At 44.6% G+C, this 19685-nt stretch overlaps 1 protein-coding gene across 6 annotated transcripts in view; it reads left to right on the forward strand.

Annotated features, from left to right (window-relative positions):
* Window positions 1–19685, forward strand: part of DICER1 (dicer 1, ribonuclease III) — a 73251-nt gene that overhangs the window by 25971 nt on the left and 27595 nt on the right. For 4 of the 6 annotated variants that reach the window (XR_006962144.1, XM_047080168.1, XM_047080164.1 and 1 more), the window contains exons 5-13: window positions 375–537; window positions 1966–2096; window positions 3077–3211; window positions 3659–3819; window positions 6046–6214; window positions 7678–8150; window positions 15210–15342; window positions 16670–16912; window positions 17487–17641. Coding sequence is in view for 5 of the 6 variants with exons in the window: in XM_047080168.1 (XP_046936124.1) it covers window positions 375–537; window positions 1966–2096; window positions 3077–3211; window positions 3659–3819; window positions 6046–6214; window positions 7678–8150; window positions 15210–15342; window positions 16670–16912; window positions 17487–17641 (1763 nt within the window). In the remaining variant the exon portion in view is untranslated. Of the gene's footprint in view, window positions 1–374; window positions 538–1749; window positions 2097–2218; window positions 3212–3658; window positions 3820–6045; window positions 6215–7677; window positions 8151–15209; window positions 15343–16669; window positions 16913–17486; window positions 17642–19685 lie in introns of those variants that run through there. The other 2 variants (XM_047080166.1, XM_047080167.1) reach the window with 2 other exon arrangements.

The raw sequence follows: 19685 nt of genomic DNA on the forward strand, positions 1-19685 counted from the left end.
GTGTCTGTCCTCAAGAGCTCGGAGGGAATGGAGACGGTTCGAACCACCACCAACGGGCAGGACCACGGTTACTGTAAACTCAGTTCTTCGTGTTATTCTTGGGGAGTTTTCTGTCCCCCCTGCAAAAATAATTCTCAAACAGATTGTAAACGTTACCCCACGCGTGTTTCTACAACACAGCTGGCCATACGTCACAGGCATTTTCGCGCCTGTGATCTCCTTCTGGAGAGATGCAGAGAGTCTGTGTTTTGGCAGACTTAGCAGAGGAAGATCTCAGGAAGTAGTGAAGTTTCCTGAATTAAGACAGAACCCAGTTTTCCCAGTGTTGTACCCAGATAAGAAGTGTGGCCTCTTCTTCCCCACTGTATTTCTAGGTGGAACTGCTCGAAGCAGCTCTGGATCATAACACCATAGTCTGTTTAAACACTGGCTCAGGGAAGACGTTTATTGCCGTACTACTCACTAAAGAGCTGTCCTATCAGATCAGGGGAGACTTCAACAGAAACGGAAAAAGGACGGTGTTCTTGGTCAACTCTGGTAATGCAGAAATTGTTTTATCATACTGTGTGGAGGACATTGGATGAGATTTTACGGTTGAGCACATTTTTAAAAAAAGTTTATTTATTTTGAGAGAGAGAGAGAATGGGGGAGGGGCAGAGAGGGAGGGAACCGGGAATCCCAAGCGGGCCCTGAGCTGTGAGCACAGAGCCCGACGTGGGGCTTAATCTCACAAACTGTGAGATATGACCTAAGACCAAACCAAGAGTCGGACGCTTTACCGACTGAGCCACCCAGGGGTGTCCCGTAAGCACTTTTTCTCTGTGGCTATTAAGTTAGATGATGGAACGTATAGAGGGCTTGAAGAATAATATATTTGTTGAGATTCTGAGAGCAGAAATAGCATTTAGTCTTATCTCTTAACTTTATAGTACTTCTCTTTTAAGCGTCAGCCGTTTTATTTCACAGATGTTAAACCTCAGCTTTTTCCTTAAACGTATTTAATTCCGATGCTACGGTTTTTGCATGGGCTACCTTTCGGAACATAAGCTAATCTGTGTCGTCACAGTTATTTCTGGTTATATTTGTTTTAGCTTTGCAAAGTCCATCAAAAAGTGCTTGATTTATGAGACTGGTAGCATTATGATTTGTGATTTTACTATGCCAATTACAGAAGGGGAGGTAGGTGCTTCTTAAAAGTTAGATATTCAGTTAGAGTCTGTGATCCTGGATTTGTGTTTGGCTTTACATATTAAAACAAAAAGTATAAAATGTGAACCTGAGCTGCTGGGGCACTGGTCTCCTTTTTTGTTTTCAGATGGTCTCAACATGTGATTCTCCTGTACTTTAAATATATATGAGACCGTCTTATGTCTTGGCAAAACGATCTGATTTTACTGAAGAAAACAGGAGTGGGGGGTGGATCTGGAGTAGTTCCCATTCCAGCCTAGAAGTTCTGTTCTTAGGTTGGGAAAATCGGCTGTAAAGAAGGAGGGTGGCATAGGGTTCTCTGAAGTGAATGACGGAGGACCAGGTCTTAAGTCTAGTAAAAGCATTTTGGAGGATCACCTTGGAAATACAGTTTTCTTTTTTAAATTTTTTTTTTTTCAACGTTTATTTATTTTTGGGACAGAGAGAGACAGAGCATGAACGGGGGAGGAGCAGAGAGAGAGGGAGACACAGAATCGGAAACAGGCTCCAGGCTCTGGGCCATCAGCCCAGAGCCTGACGCGGGGCTCGAACTCCCGGACCGCGAGATCGTGACCTGGCTGAAGTCGGACGCTTAACCGACTGCGCCACCCAGGCGCCCCGGAAATACAGTTTTCAATTGGCTATCTAAAAAATCGGGGGTTAGGTAATGATAGATAATAATAAGGATTTCCTTAGCTGTCTTAATCATTAGTAGTCCAGAGAACCAGCTAGGTAAGATTTGTCCTGTTTACAAGGAGTATTTGTATCTGTAATCAGCAAACCAGGTTGCTCCACAAGTGTCAGCTGTCAGAACTCATTCAGATCTCAAGGTTGGGGAATACTCAAGCCTGGAAGTAAATGCAGCTTGGACAAAAGAGAAATGGAACCAAGAGTTTACTAAGCACCAGGTAAGACTTGGAAAGAAATTTCCCTTTGTGAATCCCTACGACTCCTCAACTTCGTTTATAAGATGACCTTTAGTCTTGGTTGTCTTTGTTTAGTTTGAAAACTCGTTCCTGTACTTTGTCAGCCTAGGAACCAGCCCTCCCGTACTCTTTCTCACGGTCGAAAACCAAATGAACAGGAACGTATAATGTTGCTCTTACTGCACAGGAGAGAAACAGCTTTGCAGTGTGATTTACTGGCTGGAAAAACACAAATTCTGATGACGTACTTCCCGCTTGTGGATAACCTGCTTTTCAGAAAATTTACGCCTGAGTTAAGTGTCTTGAGACTGGAGACGCTTCTCGGTTGAGACCCTTGGGTCTTTGACCAGAGACTTCCTCTGACGTACGCGTTTGTGTGGAGCCAGCATGCGTAGAGGGTCTTTTTGGTGTTGGTGTGTCTGAAGCGGTTAGGAGATGCTCCGTAGCTCGGCTGGAGCAGTGCACACGGACTAGCACGTCTCGCACACGGGGTAGAGTCCTCATCAGTGAAACATTGAGATGTCCGCACAGGGATAGTGCCCTGAAAAGAACGTTTGGTCGGTGTCTTCTTCCAGAAAACCTTGTCAGTTCAGCGGGAAAAAAGAGGAAAACACAGGGTGAATTGTGTTGTCATTTGATTAAATTAATAGGTCTCGTCAGTCAAAATGGGGCTAATAGGAACCTGAAAACCTGAAGTAGTTTTAGGAGACTTATCATAAAAGCATGGTCCCTGTTATCAAGAATTTTTTTCCCCTAATCTGTTTCCGTATTTGCCCATCTCTGCTTCTTGGTTCCAAAGTATCAGCTTGCATACATTTAGAACGTCTGTTTTGATTTTGACTAATGAGTTCCTCACTTCTCGCCTACAGAACGGTGGCTCCGTAATCTGATTTAATAGAAGTGTATCCAGGCAGGTAGGCAGGTGAACGCACGTTCGTACACTGATGTCAGCTTTCTCTTAGGTTCTTGTTATGACCTGCTATGTCGCCTTGAATGTTTTGAAAAATGGTTACTTATCGCTGTCGGACATTAACCTTTTGGTGTTTGATGAGTGTCATCTTGCGATCCTAGACCACCCCTACCGAGAAATTATGAAGGTAAGTTTTTAGGTTTTTATCAGTCTTAATGCAAGTCAAAAATTCCTGAGAATAAGCGGTGTTTTTATATATCAAAAGCAGTAATATCCGTTACCAGTTTTGGGAGCTTCGTTCCCTGTATGAACGGATGAATGTGAAATTAATTTTCACTGAGATCTATAATAATGAACTGTCGTGCGTAACCTATAGTAAATCTAGTCCTGGGATAAACTTTTAAGCATACGTAAATGAAGTACGTAATGCGTGATACATCCATTATATCATCTGTCGTAGCACATTGACGTACGCTTCTTGGATACAGGGATCTTTGAAACAGGCTCCGGTCATTCCATAAGTGATACTTTTAGTGTCTGCCCATCTTCCTGATTTGTGTCAGTCTGGCAGTGTCTCTGTCGTCCTGGCCTCGCAGAACGAATGCCTCACTGTCAGCATCTCTTATCGTGTCAGCTCTGTGAAAACTGTCCATCGTGTCCTCGTATCTTGGGACTGACTGCTTCCATTTTAAATGGGAAATGCGATCCCGAGGAATTGGAAGAAAAGATTCAGAAGCTGGAGAAAATCCTCAAGAGTAATGCTGAGACCGCAACTGACCTGGTGGTCTTGGACAGGTAGGCGCTCGGCTGGAGTTTCCCCTTCCGTCCCTTTCCTGGGGCCTCCTGGGCAGCGCCTGTACAAGTGGACGGGTGCCTGAGGCAGGGAACGAGCGAGTCTGAGAATCCTTAGGGCAGGGACGTCCCCTCGTCTCCACAGAGAACAGCAGATGGAGGGGCTTCGTCTCTCAGAAGATGGCATGAGCGTGGGCCCCTCCTGTTTGCTGATGTGGACGAGGACCGGGAGCCAGGACAGGAAGCTTATTTCTGCCCACGTGTGTGCACGGTCGTTCCAACCTAAGTGTCCGCGTGATACTTTGCAAGAACACGACTTTATGGACAGAATTCAGTGTTTTGCGCTACGTTTAAAAAAAAATTTTTTTTTTAATGTTTATGTTTGAGAGGGAGAGAGAGAGACCGAGCACGAGCAGGGGAGGGGCAGAGAGAGAGTGGGAGCCAGAATCTGAAGCAGGCTCTGCGCTGTCAGCACAGAGCCCGACGTGGGGCTCGAACTCACGAACTGCGGGGTCGTGACCTGAGCTGAAGTTGGACGCTTAACCGACTGAGCCACCCGGGTGCCCCTACGCTACGTTTTAAACTGATTGGAAAAACCCCGGTGTTTTGCAAATGGGTGTGACTGTGTGAGAACAATGTTGTTTATGCTTTCTGGGTTTGTGTCTTTGGAAAGGTAGCTGCTTTGAGTTTCAGTAAAACGTGCACACATACACACTTTTTGATTTGAGTTGGTGGATGGGAGCTTATACCAATTAGGTTTATAATTAAGTTGATTCAACTCACATTAAAGCATCCTTATAGGCGATAGTTCTTGGAACAGTTATAATGACTAGAGAAGCCGATTTCTCAGGGAGTTAAATCAGACAGGGTTTGAAATCCTGGCTTCCACTGACTGGGAGTTGTATGACTTCAGGCGAGTCCTTTATTGTCCCAGAACCGGTAAAATGATGTTGACAGTGGTTTCGGGGGATTCCTTGATGATCAGTCACGTTGATACATGGAAAACATCTTGCAGTGTACCTGCCATTTAATAGGAACTTGGGGAAAGATCTCTTTGTAGAACGAGAAGAAAAGGTAATGTTTCAGATCCGTGGGAATGTAAGGATTCAAAATACATGAAATGCACGCATGAAATACAAATCTCGTGACATTTCGGACGTGGTGTTTTTGACTTTCTCGAGCCAGAATGAGCTGATGTGGCAGTGAAAGGCTGTACTTTCGTTCCGAATTAGATTGGGAAGCCTGCACTACTTGAGGTTTGCAGAAGTAGAGGTATTAGGACATTTAAGTAAAACTGATAAGTGGTCTATTGAACCTGGTACTTCCCAGTTCTCTAAGCGTGACTCTCTGGTTAAGTATAAATTCTGATGGAGAATAATGAAAACCGTAGTATTTACACATGTCTTTAGTGTATTTCATTTCCTTAATTGTTGTTAGTGCTTTCGTTTAAAAATTTTTTTCAATGTTTATTTTAGAGAGAGAAAGCAAGTGCGAGCATGAGCGCCGGGGGGGGGGGGGGGGGGCGGGCAGAGGGAAAGAGAGCCAGAATCTGAAACAGGCTCCAGGCTCCGAGCTGTCAGCACACAGCCTGATGGAGAGCTAGAACCCACGAGCCATGAGATCATGACCTGCGCCGAAGTCGGACACTTAAGCGACTGAGCCACCCAGGCGCCCCAGTCATTGTTAGTGTTTTCGAATATTATGTGCTGTTCTCGTTGTCCTAGTTCATGAAAGGCATAAGAGATCCAAGGATGATACCATAATCGGTTCAAAGTTAGGTGAGTTTTCCTTACAAGGATACGGTCAAAACACGTTAAAATAAAGTTGAATTTGCAGATGCTAAGAGTTTCGAGTAGTGTGGAGGTGGATAGATTCAACGATAGCATTCTCCCTCTATGATCTGCCCCCGTCCCTATTTCTGTGTCTGAGAAGTAATCATTATTGAGTTGTTTGAGTATCTCGATGCCCAAAGAGGCAAAAGCTGAAAGTCTAACCCTACAAACCCTGGGGTAATAAGGTCACCATAAGACTCACAGAATTCTTGGAACGTGGGCTCTAGACAGTCCCTCCTAGAGCCCTCCTGAGCAAGCGTAGCACATCTGAAAGCGAGCGCCCTGGGAGGAAGACCACTGCGAGCCTGCCTGTGATCCCAGGGTGTAGACACATATTCGGGGATCGTAGTGCGGGAGTGAGTTCACCGTGGCAGTGACACCCGTTGTTTCGTTACAGATACACTTCTCAACCGTGTGAGATTGTGGTGGACTGTGGGCCGTTCACGGACCGAAGTGGCCTCTATGGCAGGCTGCTGCTGGAGCTGGAGGAGGCACTGAACTTTATCAACGACTGTAACATATCTGTGCGTTCGAAAGAGAGAGATTCGACTTCAATTTCTAAGCAGGTAAGCGTGTACGAGTAAGTAGAGAAAGCAGAAGTTGAGTTTTCCTGTCGAAACGACAGTGTGCTTCTCGTGAGGCTGTTGGTATGTTTTAGTTCAAGGACTTGTCTTCTTATTCCTGGACTTTTTTCATGGAACAGATCGTACCGGGTTGAGTTCATGGTCACCTGACATTATTCAATGTCGACCTCCTTGGTTTCAGGAAATAGGTTGGAAAAAGGAAAACAAGGAGATGGGTTGGGGTCCATTGTTGTTGTTGGGTCAGATGAGTTAGTCAAACCCTCGGGCTGAACGAATTCTTCTGCTGTTACCCGTGTGTAACTGGGTCTGAGCCCATCGCTCCTGAGTGGCACAGCTTTGGGAGGAGATCCTTTTTGATCAGTGGTTCCCAGAGTGTGGACTCCAGATCGGCAGTGTCAGCGTCCCCCTAGGACTTGTTAAAACAGATTAGGGACTCATCCTTTACCTGCTGAAGCTGAAGCTCAGGGGAGGGGTTCAGCTGGCTGAGACGTGACAAGTTCTCCAGGTATCCCGATGCATTGAAGTTTGAGAATCATCATCCTAGGACTTTGCAAACCATTTTTTTTTTTTAATTTTTTTGTTTAACGTTTATTTATTATTGAGAGAGAGAAAGAGACACACAGAACATGAGCAGGGGAGGGCCAGAGAGACGGGGAGACACAGAATCCGAAGCAGGCTCCCAGCTCCATGCTGTCAGCACAGAGCCCGATGCGGGGCTCGAACTCACAAACTGCGAGATCATGACCTGAGCCGAAGTCGGTCGCTCAACCACCTGAGCCACCCAGGCGCCCCACAAACCATTTGTGAAATAACGCTGTTACATCGGAGTCCAGATTTCTCTCCTGATGATTTTTTTCTGGAGCAGCCGTGCTTAGACTCTTCTCAGCCCTTGATTTCTCATTAAGTCTGCACTCAACCCAGTTTGCCTTTTACTGGCCTGCAGACCCGGCAGTCCCTCAGTTACAGCCTCGTTAGGGATTTACATTCCGCTCTGAGCTAAGAGCGGAAGATGCGGCTCTCTGGGCATAAAGTGCAAGGAAAATTCTCTTGCTCTCGTCTGACGCCTCAAAGAAAATTGCTCTGCTACATAATTCACCTTGCGTATCTACCTGGAAGTCAGTGATTCCGTTTTACTTGTAACAACAGACCTGAAATTAAATTTTATTAACCTTATACGGGTGCGTCTTTTATATTCTGTTAATGATTACCTTTTCTGGGGAAGACAGAAGGATGGTTCTGGCATACACGTATATGAAAAAGTAGAGATTGAAAAGCCCACCGGCCGCCCCCCTCAACCTTGGGGCACTGGCCTCAGTGTCTGGATGAGTGGGGTGAATGTATTTTGAAGGGGCCGATTGGAGACAGCTTCAGTCCCACTTGAACCGTGCGTGAAAACGCTGCGTGATGTTACCGTTCAGCATTTGGCTCTTTCTGTTGTCCTGTAGATACTGTCAGACTGTCGTGCCGTATTGGTGGTCCTGGGCCCCTGGTGTGCAGATAAGGTCGCTGGGATGATGGTCCGGGAGCTGCAGAAGTACATCAAACACGAGCAAGAGGAGCTGCACAGGAAATTTCTATTGTTTACAGACACCTTCCTAAGGAAAATCCATGCACTATGTGAAGAGCACTTCTCTCCTGCCTCACTTGACCTGAAATTTGTAACTCCTAAAGTAATAAAACTGCTCGAAATCTTGCGCAAGTACAAACCGTATGAGCGGCAGCAGTTCGAGAGCGTCGAGTGGTATAATAACAGGAATCAGGATAATTACGTGTCCTGGAGTGATTCTGAGGATGATGACGAGGACGAAGAGATCGAAGAAAAAGAGAAGCCGGAGACCAATTTCCCGTCTCCGTTCACCAACATCTTATGCGGGATCATTTTTGTGGAAAGAAGATACACAGCAGTTGTCTTAAACAGGTAAATAGACGTCCAAGATTAGCGGCTCTTCCCGTAGTGGAGCGAGGCAGCTTTTGGCTTGGTGGAGGGATGCTCTGTAATCGCTCTGAGACTGGCGGAAGGCCCAGGTGGGTGGCCTTCACTCGATACCGTCATGGGTCGTGTGCGATGCTGTACCGGCATCGACGGGAGGGACGTGCGTGTGACTGTCGCGTTCCCGAAAGGCTAGGTCTGACGTGACCTGAGATTTTCTTTCTCTTGAAGGATGTCCATCGGTCGTGACCCGTTTGACACAGAGAGCGCATATGGAAAACTTCCGTGACGTTACAGTGAAACACTTTTTGTCTCCCGTTTAGTTGTCAGATGCAGTTCAGATAGTTCACCCGTGACTGTGTGTCAGGCTTTGTGTTGAGCATTTCACACCAGGCTTTTTCCCCTTCACGTAGTTGGAGGATAAATTTTACCGGGGAATCATCGTGGTTATTTTGTTGCCGCTGCTGCTGTTAGCTTTTTCCTCCTGACAAATGTCGATTCAGGGTTGCAGATCCGCGGTGGAAAAAGTTGAGAACAACTGGGTTTGCAGTTTGGCTTAGTTCATAGACTATATGTTAAAACTTTCTGACTCAGAAGAAAATAAAAATGTTGGGGAAGCATTTCGAGAATATTGGCAAAGGACGACCCTGCATCCAGACTAGGCCGTGGATGCCCGTCTCCCCCCTCTTTGGCAGAAGTTGATTCTTCCTGAACGTCGGCCCAGCCGGGGAGCGGTACTCCAGATCTGTGTCAGACGGTCTGGTAACGTGTGGTTCTTTCTGGTTTGTGTACAGATGCTGTGGTATCAAAGGGCCAGAAAGGGGCCTTATTTTGTGCTTCAGACAATCAGACGACGATCTGTTTCTCTCTGAGATCCATTAACTGGCCAGAGCTGATCTCTAAGAGCCAGTTCTGCAAGTAGTGATCTCTGAGGAGAAATTCGGCTTTGGTTCCTGTGGTAATTTGGGATTTCCCCCCCCCCCCAAACTGCTTCTCACTGTTTTGGGGCTTTGAAAACTTACTTGAGTAATGAGAAATTGGACTCTGGGGTAGTCATCTGGCGGTTTTTAGTCTGGTAATTTTCATAGTCATTGGGCCTGATCCTTATGATGAATACAAAGTAAAATAATGTCAGGTAGTGAATTACATTGGAATCCGAAGTTTAAGGTTGGAAAGGGACTCATTGACTATCTAATCCAGCCTACTTATTTTTATAAAAAAGAAAGGGCCTCAGGAGGAAAAGTGATTGGCTCTGAGTGAAATTGCTAGGCAGTGGCAGAGACAGTTCTAGAATCCTGATATCCTCCCTCCTAGTTTCAGTTCCTTCTACAATCATGATGCCCTTGGGCATCACAGAACACTAAAAACCAGCGCTTTATAGTGGGTAGACCATCCGGGACGCAGACCAGGGAGCCATGACCGTCAGGATTGTTTCTTAGAATGGGGGAGAGGCATTTCAAGGGTCAGCTCCAAGCTTCATTATAGCCCTGCCCCCAGACAGGATGGTTTAAGAATTAAATACACTTTAGGGGACTTGGAAGAAATGGGGTACATTTTCTTCTTCTCCCTCTTCTCTACGTGAATTCTTAAATGTAGAGCTGTGCCAGTTTTCACTGCAGGAATACTAGCCTGAAACCGTGTATCAAAAACCGATCAGTTATTTCCTATTGACTTTGAGGATCAGATTAATTGTGATCAGCTTTCATGAAAAGTGCCTGGAATTTAGTGTTGGATGATGAATCAAGAGCGGTTTGAGAGTCAACTTTATGGGCAGCTAATGAAATATACAATAGAGGTCTTGTTCCAGTAAGCTTTTTAATAAGCTTAGAAAAACTTCCTGAAATCCACATTCTTTCCTTCCATCAGTTTAATGGGAGGAAAACCCTTCCTCAGTGAATAGTTTCATGGGAGTCTAAGCTATTGTGATACATGGGCAGTTTTGTCCTCTCCTAATTAAAAAAAATGAATCATAGCTACTTCTGTGTGTAATGTAGCCACGTGTATAGTCTTAGGATTACACTTTTCCTTTTGCCTTACGTATGGGCTTTATGGTTTATAACTTACCTTTAATTTTGTTTTGTTTTTTTAGTTTATTTTTTGAGACAGGGAGTGAGAGCAAGGGAGGGGCAGAAAGAGAGGGAGAGAGAGAATCCCAGGCAGGCTCCGCACTGTCAGCACAGAACCCAGTGCAGAGCTTGAACCCATGAACTGCGAGATCATGACCTGAGCCGAAACCAAGAGTCGGACGCTTACCTGACTGAGCCACCCAGATACCTTGGTTTCTAACTTACCTTTTAGATATATATTTAAAAATTTTTTCTTCTAACGTTTATTTTTGAGAGAGAGAGATACAGTGTGAGTGGGGGAGGGGCAGAGAGAGAGGGAGACGCAGAATCCGAAGCAGGCTCCAGGCTCCAAGCTGTCAGCACAGGGCCTGACGTGGGGCTCGAACTCACAGACCACGAGATCATGACCTGAGCCGGTTGGACGCTCAACCGACCGAGCCACCCAGGAGACCCGCTTTTAGATCTATTTTTAAATTTTCCAACACTCCCATGAGAAAGGAAGGTGCATGTATTAACTGCATCATAGATGAGGAAGTGAAGACTCCGTTTGTGATCCTCCCAAAATAAGGCAGATGTGGCCCTTTTCACTGTGTCATTTATTAGTCTTGTATGACAATCGAATCTGACATGCCTGGGTTTACATCCTCTCTCTACTCCTCTCCCTCTGTCTCCCTAGTAACTTAAATGTTTACAGAAAAGTTGTAAAGAGATTACAGAACTCCCTTGTCCCCCTTAGTTGGCTTCCCCCCATCCATTGTTAACATCTTACATTATCGTGTACATTTGGCCCAACCAAGAAACTAACATTGGTGCGTTACTGTTAACCAAACTTCAGACTTCAGTTTCATTTACCAGTTTTCCCATTAGTGTCATCGTCTTAATCCCAGGTACCATGTTGCATCTAGTTGTGTGTCCCTGATCTCCACTGGTCTCTTGTATTTTCTCTTTTTCTGTGGTTCTGATGACCTTGACAGTCTTGAGGAGTACTGGCCAGGTAGTTTGTAGACTAGCTCTCAATTTGAATTTGTCTGATGTTTTTCTCAGGATTAAAATAGGGATTTAGGATATGGAAGAATACTGTAGAGATGAAGTGCCCTTCTCATCACATCGCATCAGGGGGACTCATGGTTATCGACGTGAGACATCACCAGTGACATGAAACCTCGTCACATGGTTATGGTAGTGTTTGCCAGGTTTCTCCTGGAAGGTGTTCTTTGTCTCCTTACTTTATTCTGTGGAAGCAAATCACTAAGCCAATTCATTTATTATTGGAATTCTTCTGTGAGGAAAACTTCTTCTCTCTTGATCCTATTTATTATTTATATTCATTGACTTAGGTTCTTTTCTCACTGTGGACTCATGTTTATTTTTTTAAATATTTTCTTTTAACATTTATTCATTTTTGAGAGATAGTGCACGAGCAGGGGAGGGACAGAGCGAGAGGGAGAAGCAGAACCAGAAGCAGGCTCCAGGCTCCAAGCCGTCAGCACAGCCCAACACGGGGCTCAAACCCACAAACCCACGCGCGATCATGACCCAAGCCCAAGTCGGACGCTCAACGGACTGAGCCACCCGGGCGCCCCTCACGTTTGTGTGTTTCGCACTTCAGGCTTTAACCTGACGTTAGGTCATTTACCTTGTTGCTCTCGTTGTTCCGCTCTGAGCCATTGGGGCTCCTTGAGGTCAGCTCCTGTGTCCCTTCAGCATGCCCTCATCCTTTCTGTTGTTGATCAGCCATTTCGTCAACGAGCCCCGGTTCCTTTTATTTCTACTCACTTTTTTAGATGTGTATTTTGTGGAAGCTATTTAACTTTTACAAAAAGTGTTTGTAAAACACTCTCAGAGAGAGAGAGAGAGAGAGAGAGAGAAAACATGCGTGGGGGAGGGGCAGAGAGAGAGTGGGAGAGAGAATCCCAAGCAGATTCCACACTGATAGTGCGAAGCCTCACGTGGGGCTCGGACCCACGAACTGTGAGGCCATGACCTGAGCTGAAATCAAGGGTTGGACGCTCAACTGACTGAGCCGCCCGAGCAACCCGAAAGTTATTTAGCTCTTTAAAGCCTCAGCATCTTCATTTGTAAGATAGAAATTACTTCTCTGTCTCTTAATGTAGGTAAAAATGGCTGTTTTATCACCTGATACAGTAGGTGCTGTTTTCTCACGTGCTCTACGCACACGTTTGGGGGCGCGTATAGTGTCTGTATGCTAGAACTATCGGTGATGGTTCTTTTGGTGGAGTCACAGAGGAATTACATTTGATTTGTTCATGTTGTTAAAAAAATGTAAGGCGTAAGGAGACTATTAAAAGCTATTGTTCACATATTTTAGTACTTGGCAGACATTTCAAATGATGTGTTTGTTTCTTTGAATTTTTTTCCCCATACGGTTGTCTGCACAAATTTGCAAGCTTAGTGAAATCACAGTTCTACTGGTTTTCTGAATCTAGCGCACATATTTCCTATTTCTGACCATGCTGCTTCATTTTTTGTTTGTTTGTTTTTTTTTAACATCTATTATTTTATCTTGAGAGAGAGAGTGAGAGACAATATCCCAAGCAAGCTCTGCACTGTCAGCACAGAGCCTGACGCGGGGCTCCATCTCACGACTGAGATCAGGACCCGAGCCAAAATCCAGAGTCAGCCACCCGGCCCACGGAGCCACCCAGGCGCCCCTGCCCATGCTGTTTCTGATGTAACTGGGAGGCGATGCGTGTAACACAATGCATTGTGTGGGCTGGTGCCAACTGAGTGAGCTAGGTACAGAGATTGAGGGCAAACATCTAAAAACTCTCAGTTTTGACAGTGATGTCTGCTGCATATAAGACCATTGGCTCTTGAATATTTGTTTCATTTTCTCAGTAAATTTTCATGGAAGTTGACAAAAAATACTGCTCTCTGATGGATTTGATACTAGAAAAAAATAAATAACTCGTTCTTAGCCACAGATGGTTTGAGAAGCTCTGTGCACTAGAGAGCAGCAGGGCTTATTGAACCGCTTGCTTGTGCGACAGCTGACAGAAACTCAGTGTGAAACTCAAAAGAAACAAGTAAGACTTCGTGGCCTCTGTTCATGGTACAGCGAAGTCTCTCAGCAGTTTGCGTAACTCACTTGTGAGCTCCCCGACCATCCTCGTTTCTCTGGAAGCCTATAGCTTTGCCTGAGGAGTGTGATTAGGCATCCCCTCATTTATCGGATGAAGTTTCCTCTCTAAACACCATCATCATAAGTATATAGCATTTAATTACTGCTTACAAGAGATTGGGTTTGTTGACGTGCATATTGTCTCTTCTGTCCTCTGCAGTATTGATGTGAGTTTCAGTAGGAGAAATACGTTTACTCTTAGTGCCTTCTGCTTCTCAGCTCGTTGAAATCTGCTAACGTGATCATTTTGGCAAAGTAAAACACATCCTTTGCCTGACTGAGTTAATTATTTTGCCTACTGCCTGACATGAAGTGCATTTTTTAACCTCTTGATGCTTATTTGCATACACGATCCTTTGGAAGTACCTATTTCTACGATAATAAATTTTGTATTTCAGGCATGCGATTTCTTGGCCTGTAACGCTTCTGTTACTGACATCGTAAGCTTATAATAACTAAACAAAGCTTGGAACATATTAAGGAGGTTTCTGATTCTGAACATTTTAAGTATTTGAATGTAGAACAGACGTGTAAACTAACCTAGACATGCATGTGTTTGGCTGATTTGGAGGCAGGGAGATATTCTAGATGGCCACTCAAGGTTTCTTCCAGCTCTTTGATATTAGTCTGTTTCATGTATTTAAAAAAAAAAAAAAAGAATGGTTTGACTTAAAAATGCAATTTTCTATTAGGAATTTATACTATGCGTATGACTTCAGAAGAACCATCTGGAATCACTTACGTCAGGTGTGGAACCATTTATCCCGTGTGCTGAGTTTTTGAATGTGGATATTTCCAAAATAGCTGTAATGGCAACACTAACTGTTAACCTCTGTCCCCGAGTAACGTGACCCCCCTCCTGTAGCTTTCTTCCATCTCTCAACCAGAAGGCCCGCTTTAGGTTACTGGCGTTCTGGATTAATACAGAGCAACAGGCAGGAGGAGGGACGAGTTGGGGAGCCTGTCTTCCGTGACAGGATGGGATGGGGACTCTGGCACCGACTGCCATGCCGAAGTCTGGCGTGTTCTGTTGTGCAGAACTGGGGTGGGGGGGGTGTCAGCGGCCTGGGGGCAGGAAAGTGTTGGGCCTGGAGGCGCGCCTCAGCAGACAGGCGTCCGTTGCCCTGGAGCTCTGCTTCCAGTGATACAGGGCGTTGTGGTGAGATTAAAATAACCATGCTGTTTCGCACACAGCAGGAGCTCTCTTAGTGCACGTAGCGGGAGAATGAGGTTTCCCTCGCCTCCGCCTCTGAATCCCCTCTTGGCCTCAGGGTGTTGGTACGCATTCTGCATAAGTTTGGCCGTAGAGACAGGGGCTTGACTGCAGCCGCAAGTGTGTGTGTGTGTGTGTGTGTGTGTGTGTGTGTGTGTGTGTGTGTGGAGAAGAACATTGAGCTTTCAGAGAAGTGTGTGCGGCTTTTTCATGATAGGTCCTGGCCTGAGGCCAAGACGTTTGAGGATTCCATGTTTCTCCCTGCCTTGCTCTGTCCCCTACTGGGCTACATTCCTAGTAAGTCCTCACTGCCAAATTAGAAAGTTGGACGTACTGTGGCCATTTTGTTCGGCAGGCTAAATCAGCCCTGTATTTGGCGTTACAAGTGAGTGTTTGGTCCACAGATCGACGCGGTGAAGAGTGGCAGTGATTTCTGTTTAAGCTAGTTGAAAACAAAACGTAACAAAACAAAAAACAAAAACCACCGAGAGACCCGTTGTGTTAGGTATGTTGGCAAAAAATACACGTAATTTCCATTTTAAGGGAGACCTCACAAACAAAAAAGTTTAAATTTTTTTTTTCTCCCTCAGCAATGCTTAACTTCCAAATGTATGTAATTTTCTTAGATTGATAAAGGAAGCTGGCAAACAAGATCCAGAGCTGGCTTACATCAGCAGCAATTTTATAACTGGACATGGCATTGGAAAGAATCAGCCTCGTAACAAACAGATGGAAGCAGAATTCAGAAAACAGGAAGAGGTAACTTAAGTTGAAATAATTGTACAGTAACAATTGTCAGAATATATGTGTGTACATATATATACATACGTACGTATATATATGTACACACACACACACACACACACACACACACGAACTCTGCTCCTAGGAGCTCCCTTTCTTCATAGTTGCTTGGCGGCATTTTCGGTCGCATAGAATACTTGCTCATAGATAGACTAGCCGTCTCCTATGAGGTAGCTGTTTGGTGATTCATATGTTCAGAATTAGAATAGCCGTCTAGGAAATCAATTTGGTCTTAATTACCATCAACCATTTCATTTTCCTTTATTGGACTGATGGCATTTCCTAGAAAAACAAAGCATGTGTAACCGTAACTCCTGTTGACTGCATATGACTGAGCTACAAAATGAATTTGTTCTCCTATAAAGTGTTTTGTTTTCTGTTTAAAGTTCTGCCTTGAATACTTCAAAAATAACGCTATATTTTAAAGATTTGGGCTTAAAGTTTTTCATACATTCTAAGATTTTAATATAGGAGACAGCATTGTAAAGATGGGAAACCTAATATAGTGCTCTGGCTGGCAAACAAAAAGTTTTTATTTGAAGTTTGTTATTTAACTTCAAGGTAGACTAATTCACGTTGGCGTTCGTTTTCTATGTCGTAGCTATTTGATAATATTCCAAGTTTGGAGAGTCTAACAGCCAGTATGATAGACCTGTTTAAAAGGCAGCTTACTTTATAATTTAACTTCTCCTAGATTGGGAAATGGTGTTATGTTAAATCTAACATAAAAAATTTTTCACTTACCTTTTTTAATGAGTAGTTCTGATTCCTTAAATCGAAAATGTCCCAAGATGCCAGAAAGTAAGTAATGCCTTACTTGTAATTTTGAATTACAAGTGTTTTAGGGATTCTAGTGAAAGAGTCTTGACATCCTTGGGAGGCCGTTGGCACAGTGTCACGGCCGGAAGATACCCTATGTGAGGTCAGAGTATCAGCAGGACTCCAGAAGCGGATTCGTTTGGTCACTGTTGGCTGCATTCTGTGGTGGCCATTGAAGAAGCCAGCCTCTCCGCCCGGAAGGTTTTCTGTGGCTCGTGCATACTTGTGTACAGCAGAAGGGCACTTTGATTTTTCAAGTCGTGCTCAGCTGAAAATAAACCAGAGTCTCTCTGCACACGTGCTCATGCGTCTTGTTGTTTGTGTGCTGCTGTCGTCTTTAGCCTGGACTTGAAGATCGAGTGCGCCTAGAGTACGTGTCAGAAACGGCAGTTTTCACTTACTGGTACTGCACCGTTCCTTTGGAAATTTCTTAGAATTGCTTCTCTTGGTGGACTCTTTTCAGGTACTTAGGAAATTTCGAGCACATGAGACCAACCTGCTTATTGCGACAAGCATTGTGGAAGAGGGTGTTGACATACCAAAATGCAACTTGGTGGTTCGTTTTGATTTACCCACAGAGTATCGATCCTATGTTCAATCTAAGGGACGAGCAAGGGCACCGATCTCTAATTACATAATGTTAGCAGATACAGACAAAATAAAAAGTTTTGAAGAAGACCTTAAAACATACAAAGCTATTGAAAAGGTAAGTTCCGAGAGTCAGTAGGGTGTCTTTAAGGTTTTTTTTTTATGTGCAAAGAAATGGGTAGAAGCAGTTTTACCTGCAGAGCATAGTCTCAGCAAGGGTGTGCAGTGTGGACATTGTGAGAAAAGTCAAGCAACCACAGAGCCAGCACTATTTTACGAACTGTTTGAGAGCCCACAGTGAAAATGGTCCTGTGGATCGTGGGGGGAAAATGCCTGGAGAGTGTGTCCTGTTGGTGCGGGCGCTGCAGTCCCAGTTGAGGGGCTGAGTTGCGGAGCCGTCACAGGGTGATGACACAGCCCCTGTGCGTGCGTGCGTGCGTGCGTGTGTGTAGATACGGTACCGTGCAAACCTTGTACACGTGCGGTGAGTGTCTCCGCGGTTGGAGCTGGGGCGGGGGGAGTGCTCCGGGAGGGAGTTGCCGCATCAGGTGACTTTGGAATTCTGAAGCATGTTTAGGAGAGAGCGCTGTTGCACGTCAAGAGAGCTTTTTCCGTAGGTGCAGAGGCAGACAACTGACATAGGGCAACACGGCATTTGTTCTCCTCGTAAAGTCTGTTTTTACAACGTCCAGATCTTGAGAAACAAGTGTTCCAAGTCCGTTGATGCGGGTGAGACTGACGTTGAACCTGTTGTGGATGATGACGATGTGTTCCCGCCATATGTGTTGAGGCCCGATGACGGTGGTCCGCGAGTCACGATCAACACGGCCATTGGACACATCAACAGGTATGATATGAAGTCACTTGCGTGGAAAACCTAGGAGTGTTACAAGGTTTAAGTCTAAACCTGTGAGTATTGTAGTGTTTACCTGTTGCAGACGATCACCAGTCTTTGCATTTGTGGCTTGTAATATTTTGGTGAGAGAAAGAAAAGAAGTTGCTTTTTTCCACTCATGCTCATTTTTGGTCAGAAGGTAAAAACTGTATTGCACGGTAATAAATGTTTAGGTTTTGTTGGAAGGCTGACTTAATGAAGACATCACTTTTTTTTTTAAGTTTATTTATTTATTTTGAGAGCAAGAGAAAGCACAAGTTGGAGAGGGGCAGAGAGAGATGAGAGAGAGAGAATCCCAAGCAGGCCCCGAACTGTCAGCGTGGGGCCTGACGCAGGGCTCGAACTCACGAACTATGAGATCACGACCTGAGCTCAAGTAGGACGCTCAACTGCCTGAGCCACCCAGGTGCCCCAAGGGATGCTTCTTTTAATTAGATTTAATTTAATTTTACCTTGCTCACTGAATTTTTTTTTTTTTATCCTGAAAAATCTCGTGCCATGAACGTTGAGGGATGTTGAATTTTCCCTTAGCTGCGATATTACAAGATGATGTTACATTAACTTGTATTTCTGATCATGGGCTAATTTACTTTGTCCAGAATTGGTAATAACCTTTCCAAGAACTAAGAAAAGCAGCTACATGCCTAGATTATGTATCAGGATAAGTTTCTGTGCAGAGGCAAAATAAAGCAGCAACCGACGTAAGATTTTTTTTTTTTAACTCTTTAATTTGAAACCATTTCACACTTTAAAATGTTGCAAGGATACTGCAGAGAACTCTCATACGCCCCCCACCCAGAGAGACCCGTTCAGGTTTCGCGAGAATGTTTTTGGTAGGGAGAGGATCCAATCCAGGATCAGGAGTTGTGTGTGTTTTTCTCATCTCTCCAGTCTCCTTCAGCCTGGAATTATTCTTCAGTTTCCTTGACTTTAACGACCTTGAAACGTTTGAAGCTTATAGGCCAGCCATTTTGTAGGCCGTCTCTCAGCGTGGCTTTATCTGCTCTTTCCCACGTTGAGCCCCAGGTTGTGCACTGGAGCCGGCACATCACAGAAGGGATGCTCTGTTCCCATCCCGTCCCGCCGGGCGCACTCAGTGTCGATTTGTGCTCTTACTGGTGGTGGTGGCTCCTGATCACTTCCAGAAGGTCTGCAGCTTCCTCTGTCGTAAAGTTGCCTTTTCTCCCTCCATAGTGAGTGTGTAGTTCATGGGGAGGTGGTTTAAGACCATGTAAAATTTATTCCTCTTCCTGGTTTCACCCATTAGTTTAAGTATCCACTGATATTTCTGGCCTGAATTGATCATTGCTGTGGCATCTGCAAAATGGTGATTTTCTGATTCCGTTGTTCTGTTTGCTGGCATTCTGCCGTGACGAAGAGCTTTCTCTTTTCCCCACTCGTTTATTCTTTTTATTTATCAATGTTTTTATCTCATACAAACTGAGGGACTTCTGTTTTATTGAGTGGGTTATATTCTGCTCACTATCATTTATTATTTGTTTTGATGTTACAGTTATCTGAGATTTGGCCGTGGAAGCCGCTTCAAGCTGGTCTTTTTTACATCACCATTGTTCTTTGGTCACTTCCTTATTTTATGGCACACTAAGATGTTCTAGATTTAACTCCTATTTTCCTTGCCCCAGCCTAGATATTGGCTGTTTCTCCAAAAGCTTCTGGTTTTTTTTAGTGGCGGATGAGTGGTGTTTAGAAACCAAAGTCTGAGCACTAAGTGTGTTCATTGCCTCTGGAGTATTGCTACTCTCAGGCTCCTTAGCCGACAGAGCTAGAAACTACGTGTGTGTGTGTGTGTGTGTGTGTGTGTGTGTGTGTGTGTGTGTGTATTCACATGCACATTTATAGCTGTATTTATTTGCATACCTGACTACCTTTATGTTGTTACGTCCACTTTTACCATGACACCACAGGGTTCATTCTAGCTTTCCTCTTTTCCATCTTTGTTTCTGGCTTCTTCCATAGTGAGAGATAGGACTCCCAT

This window comes from Lynx rufus, unplaced genomic scaffold (genome assembly GCF_022079265.1).
Source record: "Lynx rufus isolate CCGP_SWC_20201006 ecotype Redwood Valley unplaced genomic scaffold, mLynRuf1.p SCAF_17, whole genome shotgun sequence".
NCBI classification, from domain to species: domain Eukaryota; kingdom Metazoa; phylum Chordata; class Mammalia; order Carnivora; family Felidae; genus Lynx; species Lynx rufus.